Genomic DNA, 25670 nt, shown 5'->3' on the forward strand with positions numbered 1-25670 from the left:
TTTTGTGGCTTATTCTTAAAATGAAGACACTGAATTCGAATTTAAACTGTACTTTAGCACATATTACAGAAAAGTCCTTGCAACTATGCTGCAAAAATGCTAAACACATTACCTTGAGAGTTGCTAGGAATACTGTAGCTCACTTAATATTTAAAAGTAGGGTTTCTACTTGACAAAAAGGGGTTATGCTGTCACGCCTGTCTGTCGGTTTAATTCTGCAGCAGACAACCTACCCATGTAGGCTGCAAGCCAACTTTTTCTTACCAGTCTGGTCGATGGAAAAAAAATTAACCAGCTCATGGGTAACATTTAACTTTCTATGTCAGTGGTGTTTCCTGAATTGCATCATTGCTGGAATGGTGAATATGCCAGTTGAGAATGAGCCACTATGACCATGTTTTAAGGGTCAGAATATATACACTGGGGACTAGACAGCAGTACCTCAGTGAGCACAATTAAAAAACCACCAGAATCAGTCCACAAAAACGCAGAAAAAGACCAGGCAAAAAGGTGCACTTTCTCAACACATACCATTCTCTTAGCTCAAGACTGGGAATCAATGCGTCTTACTGCCACACACTAGCTAATATAATATTGAACCACTGTTTTGATACGTACTCAAGGAATGATTTATTGTCCACTTTACATGACTTAAAGTTTCTCACAAATAAACACAACCACTCACAGCTACAGCAAACCTTACCCTGGAATACAGCAATACAAAGGAACAAAATAAAATAACACGTAGAGCATGCTCATTGCACTGAAGATTGTGGGGTATTTTTAATCAGAGTATAGTATTGAAATAAACAGATTAGAGAAATAATATTTATTTTTTCTGTCCTAATTTCCTATGTAACAAAGTGAATCAAAGGTTGTAAGCTTTTTGTTTTTGTGTGGCAGTACATACTTTTTATGACGGGGTATTGCTGTCAATTTAACAATGTTGGTGATTTGTGTTATTCAAACATGAATGACACAGCCAATGATCTCCCTTTTCTGAGTGAATATGGCATATTTTTATTTTCGAGCACAGAATAATACTTGCAGTTTTTCAACTCCAAGTGATATCATTAAAATATATTTTCCGTTGCAAAATCTCTGGAAACAGCAGCCCATCCAATATCGTGAAACATTCTTGCATCATAAGGTCAATGATACTATGAGCAGCTCCGGTAAATTGACTGCTTAGAGTCATTCCGTTGTCTGCAGGGGGGAAGCAATGTGGGATGATGGCGACTTACACTGGAGTACACTGTCATCCTGCTGCTTCAAGTGTGATATGAAGCTGGCAGATCTGCAGATACTTCAAACAAACTGTCACACCATTCACGTTCCCTAAAGCTGGCCTGGGAAGATTTGCTGCCTGACCAATTATGAAATAATAAAAATAATAGCAGTAAAGTTGTAGCAATCTGAGATACAAAATTGCTTGCATGCTTTAACCGAAGGGCGTTGCAAATAATAGTAGTGGAAGAGGGTGATGGACTGCTTGAATGCTGTAGACAAAAAAACAGATAAAGATATGGATATGTGTATGTTCAGTGGCAATGCACCTTCAACTACAAGTCTCTTCTCTATGTCACAGAGTCAAGTATATTCCTGTACTGAATAGCCTGCTGTACATTGCATCGAAAAGACTGCTATGATCTCAGTTCTCAGTTGCATGTCAGACACTGACAGGGCTTTCCTTGTAAAAGTTGATCGTCTGGTATTGTGCTGCGAAAACAAATTTAAGATGCAGTTGTGTAGGAGGAAACATGGAAAGCACAACAGAAACAATGTGTTAAGACATGTACTGTGACATATATGAAAGCTAGCTCCAAGTCTGAAGCTTGATTGATTTAGGATTCAGAATCATCAATGACACTTGGGGTATGATTAAAGTCGAGGGGTTAACTCCGCAACCGGAGATATTTTTTGTGAGTGGTATATCTATGCATAGGAACCACAATGGCTGCATCATTTTTTGTAGTATCGGATTTACTGATTTTTAATTCCTCATGCAATTTCTATACATGCAGTTTTTCCATACAATAATCCCATCCGGTATTGCCGCATGAAAAAACCAGACATGAGCAGAAAAAACTTGTCAGCATAAAATGGCATATACAAATAAGAAATATGAAGTCTTGATTTGACTTCTTTTTTCCTTTTGTATCATAGAAGTGCAGTTTGGGTATTTGAGAGGAGATGAACAACTTTTTGCATAGTATGCTTTCTGCTACTCTGTCATCTTTAGAAATTAAAACAAATCAATCCTTTGAAAACATCAGCCATCCAGGAGAGACAATCGGTAAAACATCCGCCATGGCCTCTAACTGCCTGGGAAAGGTGATTTTTTTTTTTTTACAGAGTTTTATATAGCGCGAACTTGACCCGAATCGGGTATCAGAGCGCTTTACATAGCAAGAGTTACGTTACATGAGGACACACATTTATTTATTATTTATTATTTATTTTGAGAATTTGTAAAGCGCGGCTGTCACCATTGCAGGCATCCTGGCACTGAAAGATCAGAGGAGACGGAAGTGAAAAAACACAGGGAGTGAGAGCTTACAGGCAGACTAACAGGGGAATAACCAAGTTTTAATCCTTCTTCTGAACGGGAGGAGTTGGTTGAGGTGCCTAATCTCGATAGGAAGAGTGTTCCATAGTCTGGCAGCTGCCACCTCGAAGGATCTACCTCCGGCTCTGACTTTCCTGAATCTGGGTACGACTACTAGTTTGGCGTCACAGGATCGAAGCTGTCTGGTTGGAGTGTACCAGGCAAAGTTGGATTGTAAGGGGGCTGGGCCAGTGCCATGGAGAGCCCTAAAGACTATACAAAGGGCCTTAAATTGAATCCTCTGTCTTATGGGAAGCCAGTGCAGTTTTGCCAGGGCGGACGGTCCATGAGATCTTCTCGGAAGCCCCAGAGCCAGCTTAGCAGCTGCTGATTGGACCCTCTGGAGCCTGTCCAGCAGGAACTCAGGGGACCCAAGCAGGAGGGCATTACAATAGTCCAACCTACTAAGGATGGTACATCTAACCACTTGGGCGCGGGCATGGGTAGGTAAGAGGGGCAGAACTTTCCTTAGGGAACGGAGGATGGCAAAACAACAGGCAGACGTTTTTTGAACATGCGTCTCCATGCTGAGCCTATGATCCAACATGACCCCTAGGTTACGAACTGATTCCACCGGCCGTACATTGGACCCTGATTCCGGGGGCCAAAAGTTGTTTGGAAATGGTCGGGGAATCCTAGTTCCGGCACCTCCGTCTTCCCTGCGTTGAACTGAAGGGAGTTGTCCTTTAGCCACCGGGACGTGTCATGCAGACAATTGTGTAGGAACTCCACAGAGGTTGAGTCCTCTCCTTCCAAGGAGAGGATCATCTGCGTGTCGTCGGCGTAGTTGATAATCCTGATGTTGAAGCTTTTGATGAGTAAAATCAAAGGTCTGAGGTATACATTAAAGAGTATTGGGCTGATTGCTGAGCCCTGAGGGACCCCATGCGTTACCAGGGAAAAGGCTGACTGGAAAGGTGGCATGGATACTGCCTGCTGCCTATCCTGCAAAAATGAATGAAACCATTGTAGCGCAGTGTCTCTCACTCCCGCCTCGAACAGCCGCCTCAGTAGGATCTTGTGATTCACCGTGTCAAAGGCGGCAGACATATCGAGCAGGATCAGGAACGCTGACTGTCTTCTGTCTGCACGCCTTGAAGCTCATCCATAGCGGTGATGAGGGCTGTTTCGGTACCATGGGCAGGCCGAAAACCAAACTGGTCCCCATCTAGTAATAGATGACGTTCCAGATGGTCGGAGAGAGTCTTGCTAACTAGACGCTCAACTACTTTGGCAGGGAAAGGCAGCAGGGAGATGGGCCTATAGTTTTTTGAACAATCAGGGTCTAGGGAGGGTTTTTTTAACAAAGGAGAGACTAACGCCCGTTTCCAATGAGCTGGGACGGTGCCAGTCACCAGGGATTGGTTACAAATTTGGTGGAGTGTGGGGAATAGTTCATCCTCAAATTCCTTCCAGATTTTGGGAGGCACCGGATCCATGGGAGACCCGGAGGCGATTCCTCTAGCTAACTTAGTGAAGGCCTCATAAGTAAGTGGTGGGAACTTGAGTAACGTTTCCTTCGTAGCTGTGGCAGGGCCAGCCAATCGGTCCACCGGAGAACCAGGTCTCAAGTCGGAGGGAGGGTCGAGATCCAGAGGAGTGTCCAGGTCTTTAAGGATGAGTTCAATTTTTTCCTTGAAAAATACAGCAAGGTTGTCACAAAGGTCTTGGGACGGGAAGATCGCATTCTTGGAACACTCCGGATTGGTGACGCTATTTAGTATATTAAAAATACTCCTGGAATTGTTGGTGGTGTTGCAGATCAGAGAGGAATAGTATTCTGCTTTAGATTTTTTAATCAGATTCTTGTAGGCAAGGACCTTAGTTTTCCACACCTCTTTAAAGGTGTCATTATAGTCGCGTCTCCACCTTCTCTCAGCTTGTTTGCATCCCTGTTTTAGGTTTTTTAGGTCGTCATTAAACCAGGGGGCGGAGTCTTCACTCTTACAGCTGCGTGTTGTTAGAGGGGCATGGGCATCGAGGACCGTTGTGATTCTAGTACAGAGAGAGGCGTAATTTTCGTCTATATTCTTATTCTCATTGAAGAGCTGTTCCAAATGGAACACCTCACCGATAGGGTGCAGACGTGTGAGGGCCCTCCAATCTCTGCACTTAACTTCCCTAGTCAACACAGGAGCCTTGTGAAGACCACCATTCGTGTGAATAAAGAATTTTACGAGTGAGTGGTCTGTCCAATCCATAGGTAAGGTTTCCCCCATCGCCACCAGGTCAGGTGCCGCGAAGACCATATCTAGGAGATGACCAGCTTTGTGGGTGGCTTTAGTGGCCAGTTGAGAAAGACCAAAACTTTCACAGGCTTGAAGTAGGTTCCCGAGACCCGAGTCAAGGGTACCGTTGCGCCAGAGATTAAAGTCGCCAAGGATGAGTAGCTTATGGTGAGAGAAGGCGATATTAGTCAGGGTAGTTAATAATGCTTGTTGCTGCTGAAGGCTGAACGACCCTGGCGGGCGGTAGCATACTATCCCAGTGACAGTAGTCCCGGAGTGGGTCTGAATTGATAGCCCTAAAAGCTCAGTGCCCAGAGTAGGGTCTAAAGTGAGGACCTTAATGCTGCAGGGCACTCTAAAAATAGCTCCCACCCCCCCGCCTCTTCCAGTAGGCCTAGGGGAATGAAGAAATTTGAACCCAGGAGGACACGCAAATCCAGGGTCAACCAAACAGTCAGGACGAGTCCAAGTTTCCGTCATGAAAAGAATGTCTAGTTCGTGAGTATCAATCAAGAGTTGGATCTCTGTACTGTGTTTAGGCAGGGACCTAACATTCAGAAGCCCACATTTTAAAAGATCGTCGCTCAGGAAGTCGGCTCGTGGGTGTGCCGTATGTAACAGGGAGAATATTCCTTTATCCGCATGGTGCTTACCTATTTGGATGAGCGCCTCTCTAGAGTAGAGGGGCCCAGAAGGAGGCTGATCAAGATGTGAAGGGCCAAGACAGGCAGCATAACTGGCCCATGGCGCTACCTTGGCGCGGACGGGCGCAGACGGGCTTGTCTTAGGCGCGCCTTCGGCACGCAATCGTCACGCCCGCTGCGCTCATCCGCTGCGCGTCCGGAAGATGCACATTTTTTTATAGGGAAATAGCCGGCAGTAAGGGGGTGAGGCCACTGAAAGGGTGTGAAAAGGCGGCAAGATTTTGTAGTGGTTTTACCGTGCATTCATTTTTGTTAGGCACGAGGAGATTAAGCCATTTGCCCAGAATCACAGGATGTCCAGCATCATTGCCGAGACTCGAACCCAGTTCCCCAGATTTAAGGTCGACCACCCTAAGCCCTACCCCTTAGGTTAACTCCTATACCCAATTTAGTGACACAAACAGTTTTATAAAATGTTGTGAAAGAAGTGTTAAAACTAACCCAGCACATAATGAAGAAAAACAAGTACCAACATGAAAAGCAGAATATGGCTGCAGATTACTTTATTTTTGTGTCCTGACACTGCCTGGCAATGGAGGACTGTAAAAATGTTTTAAGGTGTTCAATGTAGTACTAAGGTATTTGGGCACTGGAGGAAGACCAGCACCACATCTCAACCAAAGCCGCGGCTGCTGCAGGTAAGAGCGGTGAGGCCAGCTGGGGGGGGGGGGATTTCGAGAGACGACCACGAGGAAAATTAAATAAATAATTACCTTTCCCTCGTGGTCGTCTCTGAAAATTCCCCACCACCCGGCCCCACCGCTCTTACCTGCAGCAGCCGCGGCTGCTCAACCAGAGCCCTTTGGAAGTGCAAACCAGGAGAATAATCCCTCTATCAAGCAGAGAAATATAGAAGGTGGAGAAGAAACTGGTGGAGCTGAGGAACATGGTGCCTCACAAAAGCTTCTCATACATGTATATATGCCCCTTATACATATTGCTGTTCAATTTGTGAATATGGTTAAGAGGAATTAAATTGATATCTGGCCACTCATTAAATATTTGTCATTAAAAATGAAAATTTTCATATATTTTATGTATGTATCATAACATAGGATTTCAGATTGTCATTAATTCAAATATCTTATAATCTAATGTTTTATTATTAAACATATGAGTCTGGATCCCACAATAGGAAAGCATATATTTAGGTAGAAAATCCATCATAATAATAACAGTTTAATGAAAAAACGTGCTAAACCTATTTTTATGAAATGGAGCTAAATGACTAATATAATTTGGCCAGGTGCAGCCATAATTTTGTGCTATTGAATGTTGCTTCTACGTTACACATACATTTTTAACATAACTTTTAACGTGAACGTGATGCTCAACCCATCCCCATTGCTGATGAGCTCCTTGATCGATCGGGGGCTGACAAGTACCTTAGTAACTTTGACTTTACGTCAGGGTATTGGCAGATTGCATAAAATCTGAGGGTCAAGAAGCAGGTGCCTCCAACACAATGAAGAGGTGGTGGGGCCGGTAGATAGGGCGCAGGGAAGTGCGGGAGGGGGAGCATGTAGGGGGGTCAATAATTAAAATTAAAAACCCACTTACCTGGAGCTGCGGCCGCATCCCGCGTCGTGCCTCCGACTTCTCTTCCTGGCCTCAGCATACACTGGACAGACTCCCTGTGCAATACCCATGCTGCTCTCATGTGAGAGCAGCGTGGGGATTGGTCTTAGCAGGCTGGAAAGATGCTCTGCTCAGACCAGGGAGTCTGTGGGGTTTCTCCAGCCTGGCAGTTCAATGCAGCTGGGCTGGAAAAACCTAAGAGAGCGACGCTCCTCCACCATTGAGGAGGAGCTGCCCCTGTCAAGGAGAAATCAGCATTCTCCACCTCCTACTTCCCAGGAAAAAGAGGTGGAGTGCAATGGAGAGGTAAGACTCTGAAGCGCTCTGGACACTGAAGAAGTTGAGACCCTGTTTGGGACTCACTTTCAGGTTCAGACACACCACAGACCCCTCAGATGGCTGAGGCAAACACAGGGTGAGAATCAAAAACTATTGACATGGTGCATGTCCTGCTAGGGAATGGACTTTAAGGTAGAATATCGCCATAGGGCTGCCCATCTCAATGCTGATGGTCTTTCCAAGTTTTCTGTGCCTTAGTGATGAGAACTCCAAATGAGGGTGGAGACTTCTCCCTGCTTTCTGTGGAGGGGGGGGGACTTGATGGAAATTAGCATCTCTTGCATCAGAGTTTTTGACTTCCTTTCATGAACCCGCTTTTGTTGGCTATAGTACTCTTTGGACTTTACTCCTGCTAACAAGAGGTTATACCTTGTAAAACTGATAAAGTTGGCATATAGCTAAGTGGCATGCTTAATTAAGGTCCCAGGTATATTGTAGTACCTGTACCCAAGGCCTGTAAATTAAATGGCACTAGTGTGTTGCAGCACTCATTGTGCCACATTCTAAAGAAGCACTACAAAACATGTCTCCAGGCCTTCCTCTACAACCCGGGCATGCAGTTATAAAACTGCCATTTTGACCTGGCAAAAAAACCTTCTGTCAGGCCTAAACGTCCCATTTTATGCCTATAAGTCACCCCTAAGATAGGCCCTAAATGCCTATTGGGTAGGGTGCATGGAATTTAAAAAGTAGGTCATGTATATTTATTATTTAACATGCCCTGAAAGTACACTTTCTCAATTTATAGTGCTTAATTTCAGTTAGGGAGCAGGTAGAAAATTGGTTCAAGCAGTCTTTCACTTTGCTTTTAACACTTATTTTGCTACATTTCTGTAGCATAGAAAGTACACAAACTACATATCACAGTGAGCTTAATATAGTCAAGCCTAAAATTGGACTAAAAGATTGATAAAAAGAGATCATGCGATGAATTATCATTCAATATTAAAAGCTACGTAACTGTGCAAACTATGGGGCATATTTACAGTGAAAGTGGCGAAGCATGTCGTTAAGTCTAGAAGCCTAACAACATGCTCGGCCACTTCCAAAACGCAGGACTGCACCATATTCAAAAGAATATGTTGAAGCCCTGTATTTCCTTCTGTGCTGGCACTAAATTTAACAGCCCAGCGCCAACGCAGGCAACCTTGCATCATAGTGCAAGGGTGTCTGCGTGCAGGGGAAGATTGTTCATAAACAATATTTAAATGCCGTTTTGTAACATCTATGTGTACTGCTCAATGCAGCACAAATAAAAGTTGCAAAACATAATTTTTTTTAAATGATTGTTTATGTGCAGGTAAGGTCACCTTCCTGCACATTATCCATTATTGGTGTTTTGCTGATTCCATGTGTGCTCCACAACGCAGCGCACACGGAAACAGCAAATTCGGGGAGAAAATAAACATTTCTCCTCGTTTCTCCAGGGTAAGACCAGGCTTTCCCTGGTCTTAATTTTGGCGCTGCCCTTGTAAATAGGGGGCAGCATCAAAATGGGTGTTGAGGTGGAACGCCCACCACAACACCCATTGCCCTCCCTACTTGCCTTGAACTCACTATACCAGAATTGGCTCCCAGGGTGAGTTGGATTACTCACGTTTGAGCTACAATGACACAAACTTCCAGAGGCCCTTACCCTGAAACTGACCAGCTGACCAGCACCAGCTGAACCTTCCACGGACCCTGCTGCTGGCCTCTATTGGAATGTGCCCCACAAGTCTTGGACCCTTGGCTGGTGTTAGAGCGTACTCCTCCTGTCTCCAAATTGCAAGAACTGGGATTAGAAAAGTTTGATCTTTTCCACCTTCATTAATGACTGCACTGGGATCCCACTCTTCAGAAACCCGACATTGTCAAGCCCCACTTTGGATCCAACTTGCAGCTTGCCCCATCAAGACTCATGGACATCACCTTTTCTCCATGAAAGTTTCTAATTCCGAAGATCAACTTTTTGGTGCTATTTCTAATTCAGATTCATATCTTCAGTTCTGCTTATTGGATTTTTGTTGCTTTGGTGTCATATTATTTATTAAAATAATGTTCATGTTTCAAAATTAATTTGGAATTTTTTTTGTGTTGTGCCAGAGGGTTAACCAAATGTTTATTTAATGATTTTAATCGTTCACCCTGACACAGATTTTATAATATTATTTGAGGTGAGGTCTTACCCCCTCAGCTAACAATCCCAATTATCAACAAGTTTCAACTTTTAAAAAAAGTTAATATTTTATTAATTTTAAAAAAGAAGTTAGAATTTGTGGGTAAATCGTATGATTCCCTTGATAAATATTTGCAACCGATCCCAGTTCAAATTTAATGAAGTGAGCAATATTAAAAAAATATGTAACATGGTTCTAAAGAGTTAAGGGAATTATTAATGCCTTTCAAAAATGTCACTGTTATCTCTTTTAATAGGTACGGACTAGTAAAATATTATGATTAATGTTTGAGTCTGTTCACCAAACTAATTTCAGTATTATGAAAACTCTAATGCTCTGTTGTACTTAAAATGATCCACTATCTAGTAAAAATCAAGAACAACATTTTCCCAAGCAATCAACATCTTTTAAATGAATGCATGAATGAATGAAACGTATTTGTTATAGCGGAACAGCTACTCAAAAAGAGTGTCCCGGCGCTGACAAAGACATGTGGCAGGTAGCTAGATGTGCAGCCAAGTTTTAGAAAACCAAGTTTTCAAGAGTTTCTTGAAAGTTGAAAGTTCTGAGATGGCTCTCTGAGTAGCAGGGAGTCTGTTCCAAGCCTGTGCACCCAGGAAACCAAACGACCTGCCGCCCATCCAGGCCAAACGTACTTTTTGAGTCCGGGCAAGGTCAGAGTTGGAAGATCTTAAAGATCGCGCTGGAGTGTAGCAGTTAACTCGTTTGCTAAGATAACTTGCTCCTTTTCCATGAAGGGCCTTGAAAAAAACAAGGGCTTTGAGTTTGATCCTTTCTTTCAGTCATAGCCAGTGGAGGGATTTAAGAACGGGGGGACATATGAGACCTTGCTTTGTGTCTGAGGATCGCCCTGGCCGCTGCGTTTTGCACTACTTGCAGACGCTGGATACGGCAGCTGGGAAGCCCAGATATAAGACATTAGCATAGTCCAGTCTTGGCGTCACCAAGGCATGGACCACTGTTTTCCTGGTCTCTATTGTCAGAAGTGCAAGCCATTTTTTTAACATTCGCAAAATACTATAGCAGGTGCCAACCAGAGTTTGGACCTGGGACCTCATGGAAAGGGCGCTATCCAGAAAAACACAGATGTTTCTCAAAGATGGCTGCTCTACATGAGGCGGAAAATACTCTTTCGGCCACCATATGTTCCAATTACTAACTGCAGGTTGGCCAAAGAAGATAATCTCAGATTATCTGAATTGCATTTCAGCTAATTCACCTTGAGCCACTGAAACACCTTTGTAAGACATGCTCTCATGTTAACACCGTGGAAATCTAAATTTAAAAATCATTATAATTTTAAACACAGGTTTAGAATGGATTGTGAATTTTATGAGTATCTTTCAAACATTTAATCCAAGCAAACAACTAATGATGAAATAGAAGCAGTTCTTTATGCCACAGAGGCAAAAATACAATCTCTTTAAATACATTACTTCCTTGCAAGTTTTAGAAATTCTTTCACACACGAATCATCTGCTAATACTTTGAAGCATTCTTTATTGAAAATACATAGATTAATTTAATTAAATTGATAATTTGTTGCACACAATAGTAAGTAAACAAATGGATGCAAAGTTCCCCAGTACCACACTTCTCAAAACTAGAACTCTGCATAGTAACTCTGTTATTGTATTCAAGTGCCCATCATGCTAAGATTGTAATATTTTAAATGTGTGTTTAAAAATGCTGTGAGTCCCTATTAAGAGTTGCAGTTTAACCGTTGTGTGGCATGAAAAAAATTTCTTGAACACTTAATGATATGGGTATATAAACTTGGGAATAGTTAGGAATGTTGGTTTGAGGAGCTGGCCATTTGCTTCCCAGTAACTGTTAGCTCTTAATCATGTGCACATATTCCAATGTTTGCTGTCAGTATTGCAATTCCTATGCACCTATTGCTCATGAGCAATTCAAACATAAATCAGAATCCAGAAGGCAACACCCTTCCCAGGGTGCACCCACTGCACCCCAAAATCTGTCAGTCACTGTCTTCACCAGCCAAAGCCTGTGCAAAGGGTATTCAGGGAGATTGTATTTCAAGACTACATGGGTGGGTAGGCAAATTAAGTCTCCTCATCTAAAGATAAGCAATGGGTGTCCCAGCGGAGCATTGTGCATGAAGTTTGAGGGGTCCATCAGGATCAAGGTGCCCACAAGCAGATGCCAAGAGTAAACATATAAGGTCTTTTCAAGGAAAAATCAAATACATGGTGTGGATGATACGCCATTTCACGGCCTATTTTCTAGACAATGCCATAGAAGCCAAAGTGAGTAATGTGGCATGTCATGTAATAAAAATTTGACTTTACAGTAAGCCATATCATGGGATTTCAGAGAAAAACACTTGGAAAGGGGTAGGTGTACACCCAATGCCACATTGATAAAGACATTAATTTCTTCCTGAGAGTAGAAGGACTGCAACAAGTCCCATTACATTTACATATCCAAAAGATACATTCACAACCTAAAGAATATTGGCAATAGGGACTAGAACAAACGTTTGGACACTACGTACTACTTAAAATGGCTAATAAATCTATGAAACTATAGATAAGACTGTTAAGACATCGCACCTCAAGAGAAAGAAAACAAACCTTTGGAGATAACATAAATGCACCATAAGAAAGAGGGAAATGAGCTAGACCATAAAGAGATAAATTCAGTAAAGTAGAGCAGATCATCAACCTGAACAAAATACCTCAATCATCGTTAATGAACCAATGTTCTTCCTATCAACTAACCAATTGCTGAAGGTAACAGTGAGGGCGGCCAGAGGAGGAGAAAGATTAACTAGAGCATGAAGGGATTAAAAAAAGGGAGGTAATCCTAATGACCAATAAAATAAGATGATGTAATGATATCAATTTAAAAGAAGAATAAGCCACATGAAGGGAGTGAAATGCTCACTTCCAAATGGGTGCCACCAAAGGTGAACTAAAATGCATGCAAATAAACTTGCTTCAAAAGATGAGGAGAACACATGTGGCACAGCTTAAAGCACCTTATTCATTCCAAGACTATGCTTTGCCACCAATTTACTATGGGGTATATTAAGAAAATGATCTGATTTACGCAAAACACTAACACTTATAATTAACCCCATTATTAACATTAAAGCAGTCTAGTACATACAACTTTTAAACACTTAACATATGGCAGATCTTTCACCAAGTGGCAAGTGGTCCCTAACAGAATGCACTGTAGTGACATTTGAACTAGAGTATTTGTTGCCCCGGAGGACTGGTTAATAAAATTATAAAGATACATTTTATTACATGAAACCTAATTTAATTTAAAATAATTGAAATTTAAATGTGGTATACCATTTGGGGTTATCATTGGGAGCATATCTTTGTACAGGGTTTCTTTGAATGGAGTGAAGATAGTTGTGAGTATTTCAAATAAGAGAATTTTAAACTTGGACTTTTACTATTTGGAAGTATTGCGAAATGGGAGTGGCTGTATTTCTGTGGTGCATTTGGTTCTGTTGATGTTTTTCTGATTTTGTTTATCTTTTGTACAAAGGAGTGATGGGTTAGCACATATGTGTTATTTATAATACTGATGGATCTAGCAAGTGAGTAATACCAGTCTGGACATGTGGTCATGGGTCCCACCTGTCTTATTTATATGAGAAAAGTTGAATAACATCAGCTAGGACATATCCATCCTTCTTAGGGGCTCATTAAGATATCGGGTGGATCGCCACCGCCCGTATGGCGGTGGTGATCCACCTGCAGAAAACTACCACCCGCATATGAATTCCCCCACGCCACATTACCATGGCGGGGTGACCCCGGCGGACGGGTAGACCGACCGCCGTTTTTCCGCCGGTAGGCAATCTGCCCGATTGCCTACCGGGCGGAAAAGCAGTTAATATGGTGGCAGTGTCTGGTAGACACCGCCATCCATATTAGTATGAAGGTGGGGTGTTGTTACCACCACGGAAAGGCAGGTGGTTTTCACCATTGGGGGCCCGTAGCAGGCCCCCAGGGATTCTGTGGGGTGGGGGTGCACATGGGGGGTACCTATGGTACCCCCCTGCAGTTCCATGCACAACGTGGCAGGCACCACGCGGTGCCTGCCACGTTGTGCATGGAAGTGCACGACATGCCTTCTTGGCATTGCGGCGGGCAGTGCTGAGAGCACCGCCCGCTGCAGTGTCAGGAATGCAGGATGCACCCACCAGTGTGGCGGGCGCATCCTAATGTCACCAACGGGACCCCCACACCAATGGCGGGCGGTCCCATTTGACGACAGGATGGCAGGCGGACAAAGTCCGCATGCCATCCTAATGACACTCTTAGTTTCCATCACCAAGATCTTCTTTTCCATTGAGTTCTGCAAAATCCAAAATATCTTTCAATAGTGCTCTTCGAGATCTCAGATGTGTGGTAGAAATAAATTGTTTGGATTCATAGATACAAAAGAGTAAATAATGCCTTTTCTCATAGATCAACCTAAAGATAGCAATAGCTCACTGCTCTTGAGAGTGTGCTGCCCAGTAGCGGCTGGCATGTTCCGAGGGTGTGGCGGCACAAGAAAAAAAAAACAATAATAAAGAAAATAAACGCACCTTTCTTACTTGCAGCATGTAGTCCTTCTCAGTTGGGTGTCTTCCAGGAAGCTCCTGATGGTTAATGTAGGAAACTGCACTACTCAATCCTAGCGCTGCTTTCACAGAATGAAAGCAGCACCAGGATTGGATAGGGCATGCTCTCCCAGCACTCCTAAGAGCACTGGAGCATTGCGCTCTCTCTAACCTAGCCGTCTAAGACAGCTAGGTTGGAGAACTTTGAAATGCATATGTCGGGTGGCTGTCCCAAGATGGTAGGCCAAAGAGACATGCACATTTTAAAGCACACCGCTCCCTGCTGCTGTCACTCGGCAGCGACGTCCCAACACCATCCTGACACTTCGTTCAGGACGGGTTGCTGAAAAATAAAACGGTAATAAAGAAACTCTGGTAACGTTTTATCATTTAGCTCTGGGGCTTGTGGGGTGACCCCCCCACCGCTCAAATGGAGGAAACGCCCATGGTGCTTCCCTGCCTCTAGGATCACTTGGCAAGCTGTAAAGATCCAAAAGATTAACAGGTAGCTACATGGGGTATCCATCTTTGCCTCTGTGCTCTTGTTTTGGATGATCAGACGAGATTACCAGCAAGCACATACCTTCCTGCTCATACTTGTCAGAAAAGACTATGGCTGGGCCAGTCTGCATAGGAATTTTAAATGTGCAGACATACCCAAAACCAGTCGTAGTACTGGACTGCTGAACTATGCAAGGATAGTCTGCAACTTGGGTATGAAGATGAGGCAGAAACCTTTAGTGGGTGTATCAAGATTTCCTGCCCTGAGGTTCCACACCACTAGTGACCAGGAGATTTCTTTGAACTCCAGGGTTGGGTACTTACAACCAACTTCCCTTCCCTAGTTTGGGACTGGTGACCTGAAGAAGACATGATGAACTTGCTAGGTTTAAGACCAATAAACTGGGGAAGTCTTGTTGAATTTGTTAGGAGGTCTGCCTGCATTCTACATCTAAAGATAGACCACCAGTACATGGTTCAAAAGGGCCAATTATGGTCTAGATGCTGATCATAAGAAGAGTAAGCCAGATGCAGTGGAGGGGATGCAATACTGTCATGACAACACAGTACAACCTGCATCTAGAGACTTTGATCAATGTCAGATGTGTCACCATTGTGAAGATGGAAGTAGCACCACTGACTAGGGGGTTCCGTAATTCATCCCAAGGAGAATTTTATTTAGTGCTTAGAAGGAGTGAAGCATCTTTTACTGTCTACGAGGTCGGTGTTTCAAAAAACTCCGAGTGTGAATGAAACCCAATGATGTCTGGAGATTTGTTACCACTCTGACCCAAATGGGCACCTGCTTATTTGGCGGGGTATTTGAGATTGAGCAGACGAACACCCAAGCAGTAAGACCCCGGAACCATGAGTTCTGTTGTCATTCATGCACCTCCACTGGACTTGTGCTTGTGCTGCTATGACCTACCTTTGTTTATGGGCTGTGCGTCATGTAAAGCGCGAAGTAAGGATTCAGGTGGAGCAAACTCGCTTGATGGGCTTTGCTGAGTACCCCATTCGAGCAGGATGGCATCCTCTGATTGCGGCACACACAGACAGTGCACATGGAAGGACTTCACAAACTTCAGCATTGGGACAAATAAGGTTATGCTTCACTGAGGGGAGAAGTAAGTGTATGCAACTGGACCAAACTGCAAGATTTCTTTGGAAATGAAAGTATACAGAGCATCAGGCAATATTTCCTTCCAGACACAGTAGCATCTCCTTCATTCATACGGGCAAGAGCCAATGGACTGCACCAGAAATGACTGTCCCATAACATACCAATGGTACAGCTCCCATTACTGCAATTGGCCACAATGATTCTTTATATTTATTATGTGTGATAACATTAAAGCTCATTCTTTTCTACAAATCATAGTACTAGTTGTGCAGTGATTTATTACTTTTCCATTGATGACTGGTGAGTGCTGAGCCTCTAACCCCACACTAGCTTCCTGCATGATTCTTAGACTGCTACCCTATGCTACCCTGAGGGACTAGTGCTAAAGGGGTATACTTGTTTATTAGTTCTAAGTGTTAGGGCCCTGGATACCAGTGCTAAATTGCTCGGGTTAATACAATCTGAGCCCGGTAACTCCTGGCTGCTCAGAAACTCCCACAGCTACAATTATGCGTCTTTGAGGAAAAATTAATTAGTAATCCACACTACTTGGTGTCACACAATTGTACATGAAACACCTCACAAAAATAACCAATGGCAGAGGGTCCAAGAACAACTATAGAGTACCACTGGGCTTCTTGTTATTGAAACGATGGAGAAACCAACAAAGAGAAACCTGGAGATTATAATTCAACAACACATTCAAATAATTTAACAGCATTTGCTACTTTACTTAAAAGTACTAACATTATAAATGGTTAGAATTAAGATAGAATTAAGTATTTCAATAAGTAAGAATGCAGTTAATTATAAACTCAGGTTCTGGGAATTATGCCAAGGCCACTTTTACACCATTTTGATACCTATGCGACAGGAAAGCAGGTAGTTTGCTCGCATCCATTTTACCCAAAATGATTTTTGAAAAGGGCAAATGTTAGACCTGTCAGCCTTAGGATGATCTTGCCCCAAAAGTTTTGCCTTACTACTTCAGCTTTGCAGAATTTGTTTTTGTTTGCCTTATGATGTTGCACATTCTGCTAACCAGTGCTAAAGTCCTACAAACATGGTGAAATTGGCTTATACCGAATTGGCACATTTAGTTTACTTGTACGGCTGTAGTAAAGTGGTAATACTCAGGACCTGTAAATTCACTTCTACTAGTGGGCCTGCTGCAGTAATTGGGCCACTCAGTTAAGCAGTCATTTAAACATGTCTCAGGCAAGCAATTGCAGTCTGTGTGTGCAGTTTTTAACTACCATTTCCACCTGGCACCATACACCTTCTGCAAGGCCTAGACTTTCCTTTTAATGCAAATAAGTCACCTCTAGGGCAGGCCTTAAACAGCCTACAGGGCAGGGTGCAGTGTATTAAAAAAAGTTTGACATGTACTGTTAAAAGTTTTACATGCTCTGGTAATGAAAAACTCTTTAATGCATTTTTCACTGCAACACGGCCTACCTCTCCTGAGGATAACATTGCCTTATACTATTACATTTAATTGCTTTGTGCTTTAGGATCTACTTTTAACTAAACATTTAAAGTTGCATATCTCCATTTCTACTAATTGTAATTTTGCCTGGTTGCTCTCAAATCCTTTGTTAAATCTTACTCTATTTTTCTAAATTTGTGCGGGATTTTTCTTGTGTTGTATTTTCACTTCATTGCTGTCTATTCCTGCATAAATACTATAAACATTTCCTCTAAAATTAAGCCAGACTGGTTTTGTGCCAATGTAGCAGAGGGCTAAGCACAGGTTAATTTAGTGAATTTTGTAGTTCATCCTGACAAAGATTGTGAATGTTGCTTGAGTAGGCTTTCACCCCCTCAACCAACAGTCCAATTTCTCACTGCAAACAATTATATTATTGAATTTGCATTATTTTTGTTGTGTGTACATGACAGAAAAAAAAAATTCTTTTAACATTTCTGAATGTCAGAAGGACAAAAAGTACCAACTATACTTACCTAATTTTATATATTTACAATAATGAGTGGAACATATCTCTCTCGATGAGTTTGCAATTTTTTTTTTTAAATAAAGGATATTCATGGGTCAGTCTTATGCAATGTAAATATGTAGTTCATATCCAGCGCTCCTTCCAAACCGGCACTGTCCCCACAAAATGGAAGCAGGCCATTGTCAAGCCTTTAAAGAAGAAGCCTTCATTAGATCTAAACATTTTGGATAATCTCCGTCCTATCTCACTTTTGCCATTCGTGGCTAAAATTGCAGAAAAGATAGCAAACAAACAGCTGGTAGAGCACATAAATAGGAATGACATATTGCATCCCTCACAATCAGGCTTCAGGATTGCTCATTCCACTGAGTCCGCGCTACTCATGGCCTCTGAAACTCTAAGAAAATATGCAGACGAGGGGCAAACGGCCGCATTGATCCTGCTGGATCTCAGCACGGCGTTTGACACCGTCTCCCACAAATTGCTCCTACATAGGCTAAATACGTGCGGTGTCAGGCACAGTGCGCTGAACTGGCTAGCATCGTTCTTGTCGTCAAGGACCTTTCAGGTTACACAACAATCACATCGCTCCAAGAGCATTCCCCTGTCTCATGGAGTACCACAGGGCTCAGCCTTGAGCCCCACTCTTTTCAATGTGTACGGGAGACCACTTGCAGAGAAAGTAGAGAAATATGAGGTTTCAATTGTCTCCTACGCAGATGATACGCAGCTGATTGTTTTGCTCTCTCAAAACAAGGACCAGGCAGCTGTTCGTTTCTCTGAATGTTTAAAGGAAATAGCACACTGGATGGCAAATCAGTGCCTCAAACTAAATGGCAAAAACAACAATTGACGGACAGAATGCAGAACAATGTCATACATTCACCCCAGTACAGAGATCTGGGCCTAAATCCATCATTTTTTTGCTCACCATGCCGTTCCAGTTTGAACCCAGCCATATGCAAATCAGCCGTGACCCTGTGCCTCATGGGAACAGTCCAGCCCGAACTGCCAAGCCAGGTCCTCCCCGGACTGGAAACAAGCATCCTAGGACCGGTTTCGGGGTTTCACCCCTCTTCAGCCAGGATATCTTGATTCCAGTGGCATGGAGAGCAAGGGACCCACGTCTGGGCATACCCTTCCCACTCGGGGTGACAAATGCACAAACAACAATTGATGGACAGAATGCAGAACAATGTCATACATTCACCCCAGTACAGAGATCTGGGCCTAAATCCATCGTTTTTTTGCTCACCATGCCGTTCCAGTTTGAACCCAGCCATATGCAAATCAGTCGTGACCCTGTGCCTCATGGGAACAGTCCAGCCCGAACTGCCAAGCCAGGTCCTCCCCGGACTGGAAACAAGCATCCTAGGACCGGTTTCGGGGTTTCACCCCTCTTCAGCCAGGATAGCTTGATTCCAGTGGCATGGAGAGCAAGGGACCCACGTCTGGGCATACCCTTCCCACTCGGGGTGACTAATGCAAAAACAACAATTGATGGACAGAATGCAGAACAATGTCATACATTCACCCCAGTACAGAGATCTGGGCCTAAATCCATCGTTTTTTTGCTCACCATGTCGTTCCAGTTTGAACCCAGCCATATGCAAATCAGCCGTGACCCTGTGCCTCATGGGAACAGTCCAGCCGGAACTGCCAAGCCAGGTCCTCCCCGGACTGGAAACAAGCATCCTAGGACCGGTTTCGGGGTTTCACCTCTCTTCAGCCAGGATAGCTTGATTCCAGTGGCATGGAGAGCAAGGGACCCACGTCTGGGCATACCCTTCCCACTCGGGGTGACAAATGCAAAAACAACAATTGATGGACAGAATGCAGAACAATGTCATACATTCACCCCAGTACAGAGATCTGGGCCTAAATCCATCGTTTTTTTGCTCACCATTCCGTTCCAGTTTAAACCCAGCCATCTGCAAATCAGCCGTGACCCTGTGCCTCATGGGAACAGTCCAGCCCGAACTGCCAAGCCAGGTCCTCCCCGGACTGGAAACAAGCATCCTAGGACCGGTTTCGGGGTTTCACCCCTCTTCAGCCAGGATAGCTTGATTCCAGTGGCATGGAGAGCAAGGGACCCACGTCTGGGCATACCCTTCCCACTCGGGGTGACAAAGGCAAAAGCAACCATTGATGGACAGAATGCAGAACAATGTCATACATTCACCCCAGTATAGAGATCTGGGCCTAAATCCATCGTTTTTTTGCTCACCATGCCGTTCCAGTTTGAACCCAGCCATATGCAAATCAGCCGTGACCCTGTGCCTCATGGGAACAGTCCAGCCCGAACTGCCAAGCCAGGTCCTCCCCGGACTGGAAACAAGCATCCTAGGATCGGTTTCGGGGTTTCACCCCTCTTCAGCCAGGATAGCTTGATTCCAGTGGCATGGAGAGCAAGGGACCCACGTCTGGGCATACCCTTCCCACTCGGGGTGACAAATGCAAAAACAACAATTGATGGACAGAATGCAGAACAATGTCATACATTCACCCCAGTACAGAGATCTGGGCCTAAATCCATCGTTTTTTTGCTCACCATGCCGTTCCAGTTTGAACCCAGCCATATGCAAATCAGCCGTGACCCTGTGCCTCATGGGAACAATCCAGCCCGGCAGCAAGACGGAGGTACTGATCGTAGGTAAGATGCCATCCATATGGTCAAGCGCATGGTGGCCTGACTCTCTAGGCCTACTACCGACACCAAAGGCTGAAGTTAAAAACCTCGGAGTGTGGTTCGACTCAGAACTGACATTTGTGAGTCAAATCAGGAAGGTAGCGGGAAAATGCTATGGCACGATGAAAACTCTGCAGAAAATCCGAGATTTTTTACCTTCTAATGCCAGGAAGACCATTGATCATTCAGTGGTGACTTCCCAACTTGACTACGGAAATGTATTATACCTTGGAGCCACCAAGAGAGATCTGGCCAGACTACAGAGGGTACAGAATGCTCGTTTGGTACTGGGGCTGCCAAGAAGAGCCAACGTAAAACAAATCCCTGACAGCTCTCCATTGGCTGCCAGTAGAGAAGCGAGTAGTATTTAAGGCAATGTGCCACTGCCACCGAATTCTTTTAAAGAAAGTTCCTAGGTACCTGCAACCTTTACTCACTAAATACATACCAGGGCGCTGTCTAAGATCAATGGATAAGGACTTGGTGGCCATACCAAGAACTTTTAGAGCCAGAATGGGCGAACGCTCGTTCAGGTACCGAGCTGCAAAGCTATGGAACAGCCTACCTGTTAACCTAAGAAGAGAGCCATGCGAAATTAAGTTTCGTAGGCTACTAAAAACATGGCTATTTGTACATCCACCTCAAGGATAATCCTCAAGGGGCCCTACACTACGGCCATACGTGCAGACACCTAACATATCTCCTAGAACTCTCTCGAAGCGCAGGGACACACCGGTGGGTGTAACCAGGCGCTCTATAATTGAACATCCAAAATCAACAAAGCCAGTGTACAGTAAATCAAAACAAAGGGCACTGTAGTCAAAACAGTACTGTAGTCAAAAGAGCACAGGTCCACAATTTCCATATAAACCGGTATGTTCACGGAAAGAAAGTAGACCTCTATGGAACAATACCCAGTTGGTATTAAAAGCCCTCACTCGCCAACCTGGTTGGTGACATGCTTCATCATTGGGCTTCCACTGGGACGACCGAATGTCATCCCAGTGTGCTGCAACGCCAGGTTACTGCGGAGCGGGGTTTTTTGTGTGGGGAAAGTGAATTTAAAATCTCCAATTGAGTCAAAAAATAAAACTTTAATAATTTTGCTTAATTGGAAAAGAATAAAAGGGAGTGAGGGTCAAAAAAATAAAAGACCTGGTTCACTCCGCGGCGGTCAACATGTTTCTGCCTCTATGAGTGTTAATCGGGCATTCTTCAGGACCAGAGTGGATGTGCGGAGCCCCGGTGGTATGAACACTCTAAGGTCCACCCTACCGTGGGCTACTAATGTGAAAATCAAAAAAACTTGATAGTGAAAACTCCGCCAGTTAATGTTAATTGTTAAGGGGAGAGGAACGAGTTTACTTGAGAGGCCAATCCGTTAAATGCCTCATGGATCCCGGGAGGGGGGTGGGAGCAAATTGGCACACCGCCCTTGCTGCTCAGCACCCGTGGAAAACCTACACAGCCTCTTGCTGCCGGGTCCGGATGGTATATAATTGAATAAATAAATAAATATGCATTTCCATTGTTTTACATTCTGTGCTCTCAGTATTTTCCTAGGCACAAAAATAGAGATGTGGACTCAAAATTAGCAAAACTGGTTTCCACCATTAACAGTTACAAAAGCAAAATAAATAGTGCAAAAGGAACATTTACAGCATTTTTGAGGTGGTGCAACATTTGTGAGATCTTATGCAATATGTTAAAGATACCTCACAAATGGGAGATTAGGAAAACTGGCATATAATGCAAATTCTGCTTTCCAGTAGAATGCTTTTTCTCCATAAAGTTTTGATGTTTTCTTAAATGTCAGAGTGTTTGTCGAAATTTTAAACATCAAAAATCAAGAGAACTCGAACATGTTTTTTTTTAAAGAATAATCTCTTGTAGTTTTATCTTGTGTTCCAACTTAATTTACATGAAACGTTTGACTGTACTGGGATACACAGCAAATGTTGCAAGGCGGGCAAAGATTGCCATCTTCAAGGGAAATGTTTGAAATTTTGCACAGTGTTACTTTGTAGTCTGACAAAGTGTAGTGAATAAAGTGTGTCACTTAGTGCCTTAATACGATGAGGCTCAGAAATCCTCCAACCGCAAGTCAGAGGCTTACCGAGTCTCATCGCGATTTCAGTTCCGACCGCCACATTACAATGCAGGCGGTCGAAACTGAAACTGGCCGCTCATTTTGGCTGTATTGCGACAGGTGTTTCTGCCGTTGGGATTAAGATGCTCAGTTTCGGACAGGCTTTTCCTTGTCTTCTGGTAATCAAGCACCTAGTGTTTTGTTTGAAGCATTTCTCCAAATAAAGATATTGTTAAATTATCAAGTGAAATTTGATGGGACCATTTTACAGAGAAATTCTTAATAAGAACTCTCAAAGATTAATACTGCATGAATGTGGATTTATGATTTCACAAAGGTTTCCTACACTACTCTTGGAAACCTGTTGCACATTTTCACATGGATACATTTTGTGCGTTTCTAATTACCACTATGTGGAGGCAGCGCGGCATGCATAAATGTATATAATGTAAAACTGTGCATGTGAAAATGCCTAACTATTGGTCCAATTGTAAATACATTCCCCACTAAATAAATATTTTCAATCCACAGAGAAGCATTTTCTGACACCTCAACAAATGTTGGAGGTGTGCTCTACTTATTCTCAGCTGGAAATAAATTTGCTTCTGCTTTTGATAGGAGTAAATCTCTTACTGATTGCAGAAATACATTTTTATTGATTCCGTGATGGAATAAGGTTGAGGAAAATTTCTAAAATATTTGAAAACTTTAAAGTATTTAAGTGCCCACAAGCATTCCAAGGCATTCCCGCCCTGAAACGGTAACTACTTGCTCCTGGTAGTTAATTATCCCTTGTATACTACCACCTTGATATAATATTAGGCATGGGTAAATTGAATTACAAGTACAAATTAATCTTTTCTGAAATAAACTCATTTGTGCATACAACTTGAACTGAAACACGCAATCTTTTTTGTGATCTGCTAAGCATATTCATTTACCAGTACATAAGAAAAGATATCTGTATACTAAAATATAACCGTAGCAACAAGGCATCATAAAAATTGTCTCCCATTATCACCTTCTTCCACAGTACTTGACTGGTAAAATTTAACAATTTATTAACAATGAAATCCAAAATCTATGGTATTACTGATACATGACAATTAATTACAATATGTATATTTAAACATTTCCATCATATGTGCTGAATATTATATTTACCCAGGACCCACGGTAATATCATCCACTCGACTATCGTTGGTGGTGGTCCCTGCATATTTACGTCCGCCCTGTCGATGTGTTGAGAGGCAAGAAGCAGCAGAAAAAGAAACGTCAAGTATGACGCAGTATGGCAGATAAATTTAATGAATGGTTTCCTGATGAAGAGTCCAAAGGTGCTTTTCGGCGCGACAAGATAGCATACAGAGAAGACAGGGAAAAGAAGTCCTATGACGACACATGTCAGCATCTTGACCACCCAATGACGCCTCCTCCAGCCAGGGAATTCATCGTACCAGCGAGATGCAAGCAGTTGCTGACAGTTTGGCTGAGCAACAAACTAAAATGGGAAAAAGCGACAAAAAAAAGATTGTAAAACATAATTTCACTGAAAAAAGTATAATTTAAAGTCTACTCAACTATCTGTTGGGAGAGAAAAATAAACCATTCTTATTCACTCAGTAATTATTTCTGAGCTGTCCCATGACATTCAAGTGATTTCTTTTATGACCTTAAACATTTCTCAGAAATTGCATAAGCATAAAAAAAAATTTGAATGCATAATCATATTATATCAGTGGGAAACATTTCTGAATTGCTGGTCTTGATGTGTGAAAAAAATCATGATTGTGACAACATGAAAGATATATATTATTTATTTAAACAAATTAAGGTAAAATTGTATTACTGACAAATCATATGATGATAATATATTTTTAAAACTCCTAAATGTTTTTCCTAGGTTGAAAGATTAATGGAAAATGTGGCAGGATATATCTAATTCTTAGTTAATATAATCCACTAATGATCAATACATTAGTTCATTCTAAGTTGGCTAATCACTCTTCAGTTCGATTCACCTGTAAACATCATGAAACACGACAAAATAGCTTGACCACAGACCACTTTTACTTTGGTCCCAGAGCTCTAAAAGAGGCTCAATTCCAAAAATGATAAAGGATAATACAAATGGTGTAAATACACTTCAACAAACTTACAAAAGGTAGCATAACACAGCTGTTACAAATTTCATCCAATTTTGTAAAATGTATGTATAAATAATTTTTTTAATATAATAACAGTTGGCAAAGTTTTCAAATACTATATAAGAAATAATTCCTTGCTTTGGTATAATTTTTTTGCAATGTTGTAAATGTGTATCACAGGAATGGTGAAAGTTACTATGGATTTTTTAAATAGATGAAAATAAGGGAACAGTGATCAATAAACCAGCTAATAGTGTTATTGTTTTTCTGTTGATGTAAAAGTTGCTTTACAAATTTTAAAATGGACACACTGATTACAAAGTTAAAACCGCATCTATATCTCTGAATAAAACATCCACTGTTTTCAGAATATTTAAAAGTTTTCAGGATTGTTTGTTTACTTTGCATTTTAAAAATAACTATTCATCTTAAAAATCAGTAGATCACTTTGTATGGATTCATTACAAAAGCAGTGCTTGCTAAGATATCTAAAATCTATTTTAACGTTTTGGAAAATGTGGGATTTATTGTTTAAAATGTTCACATTAGATTTTCACCTATTGAAAAGTTAAAAGAAGAAATGTGCAACTCACATTTCCAACTTTATTTTCTATTGTTTGCTAAACATTAGTTTAGGTCATTTTAAATTGAGTGACATTCCTTCAAGAAAAGATATAACATTTATGTTGTAATTTTAAAAAGCTATTACAAAAAATGCATGTTTATTTAGTTTTTGATTGTTGTTATGCAAGATTTTGTATAAAAGGAACTTTCCTCTTTTGGCATCATAAGTATTAAAGTATGCAATTGTATTATTTTGTAGTGGAGTCCAAGACTATAGTTACAATCTTTTTAAAGTTTAACAAATAACTTATTTTAAAGACAATCTTAACATTATTTACAGCCCTTTACTACACTTTTTTTTTGGGAAC

The 25670-nt window shown here is 42.2% G+C and overlaps 1 protein-coding gene across 2 annotated transcripts in view; it reads right to left on the bottom strand.

The window, feature by feature from the left end:
• The window catches only part of TRPC4 (transient receptor potential cation channel subfamily C member 4), a 1369656-nt gene that overhangs the window by 215817 nt on the left and 1128169 nt on the right, over nt 1–25670 (bottom strand). For both annotated transcript variants that reach the window (XM_085621757.1, XM_085621758.1), the window contains exon 5: nt 23756–24092. In XM_085621757.1, coding sequence (XP_085477883.1) covers nt 23756–24092 — 337 coding nt within the window. The remainder of the gene's footprint in view (nt 1–23755; nt 24093–25670) is intronic.

Source organism: Triturus cristatus, chromosome 8 (genome assembly GCF_964204655.1).
Source record: "Triturus cristatus chromosome 8, aTriCri1.1, whole genome shotgun sequence".
Classification (NCBI taxonomy): Eukaryota; Metazoa; Chordata; class Amphibia; order Caudata; family Salamandridae; genus Triturus; species Triturus cristatus.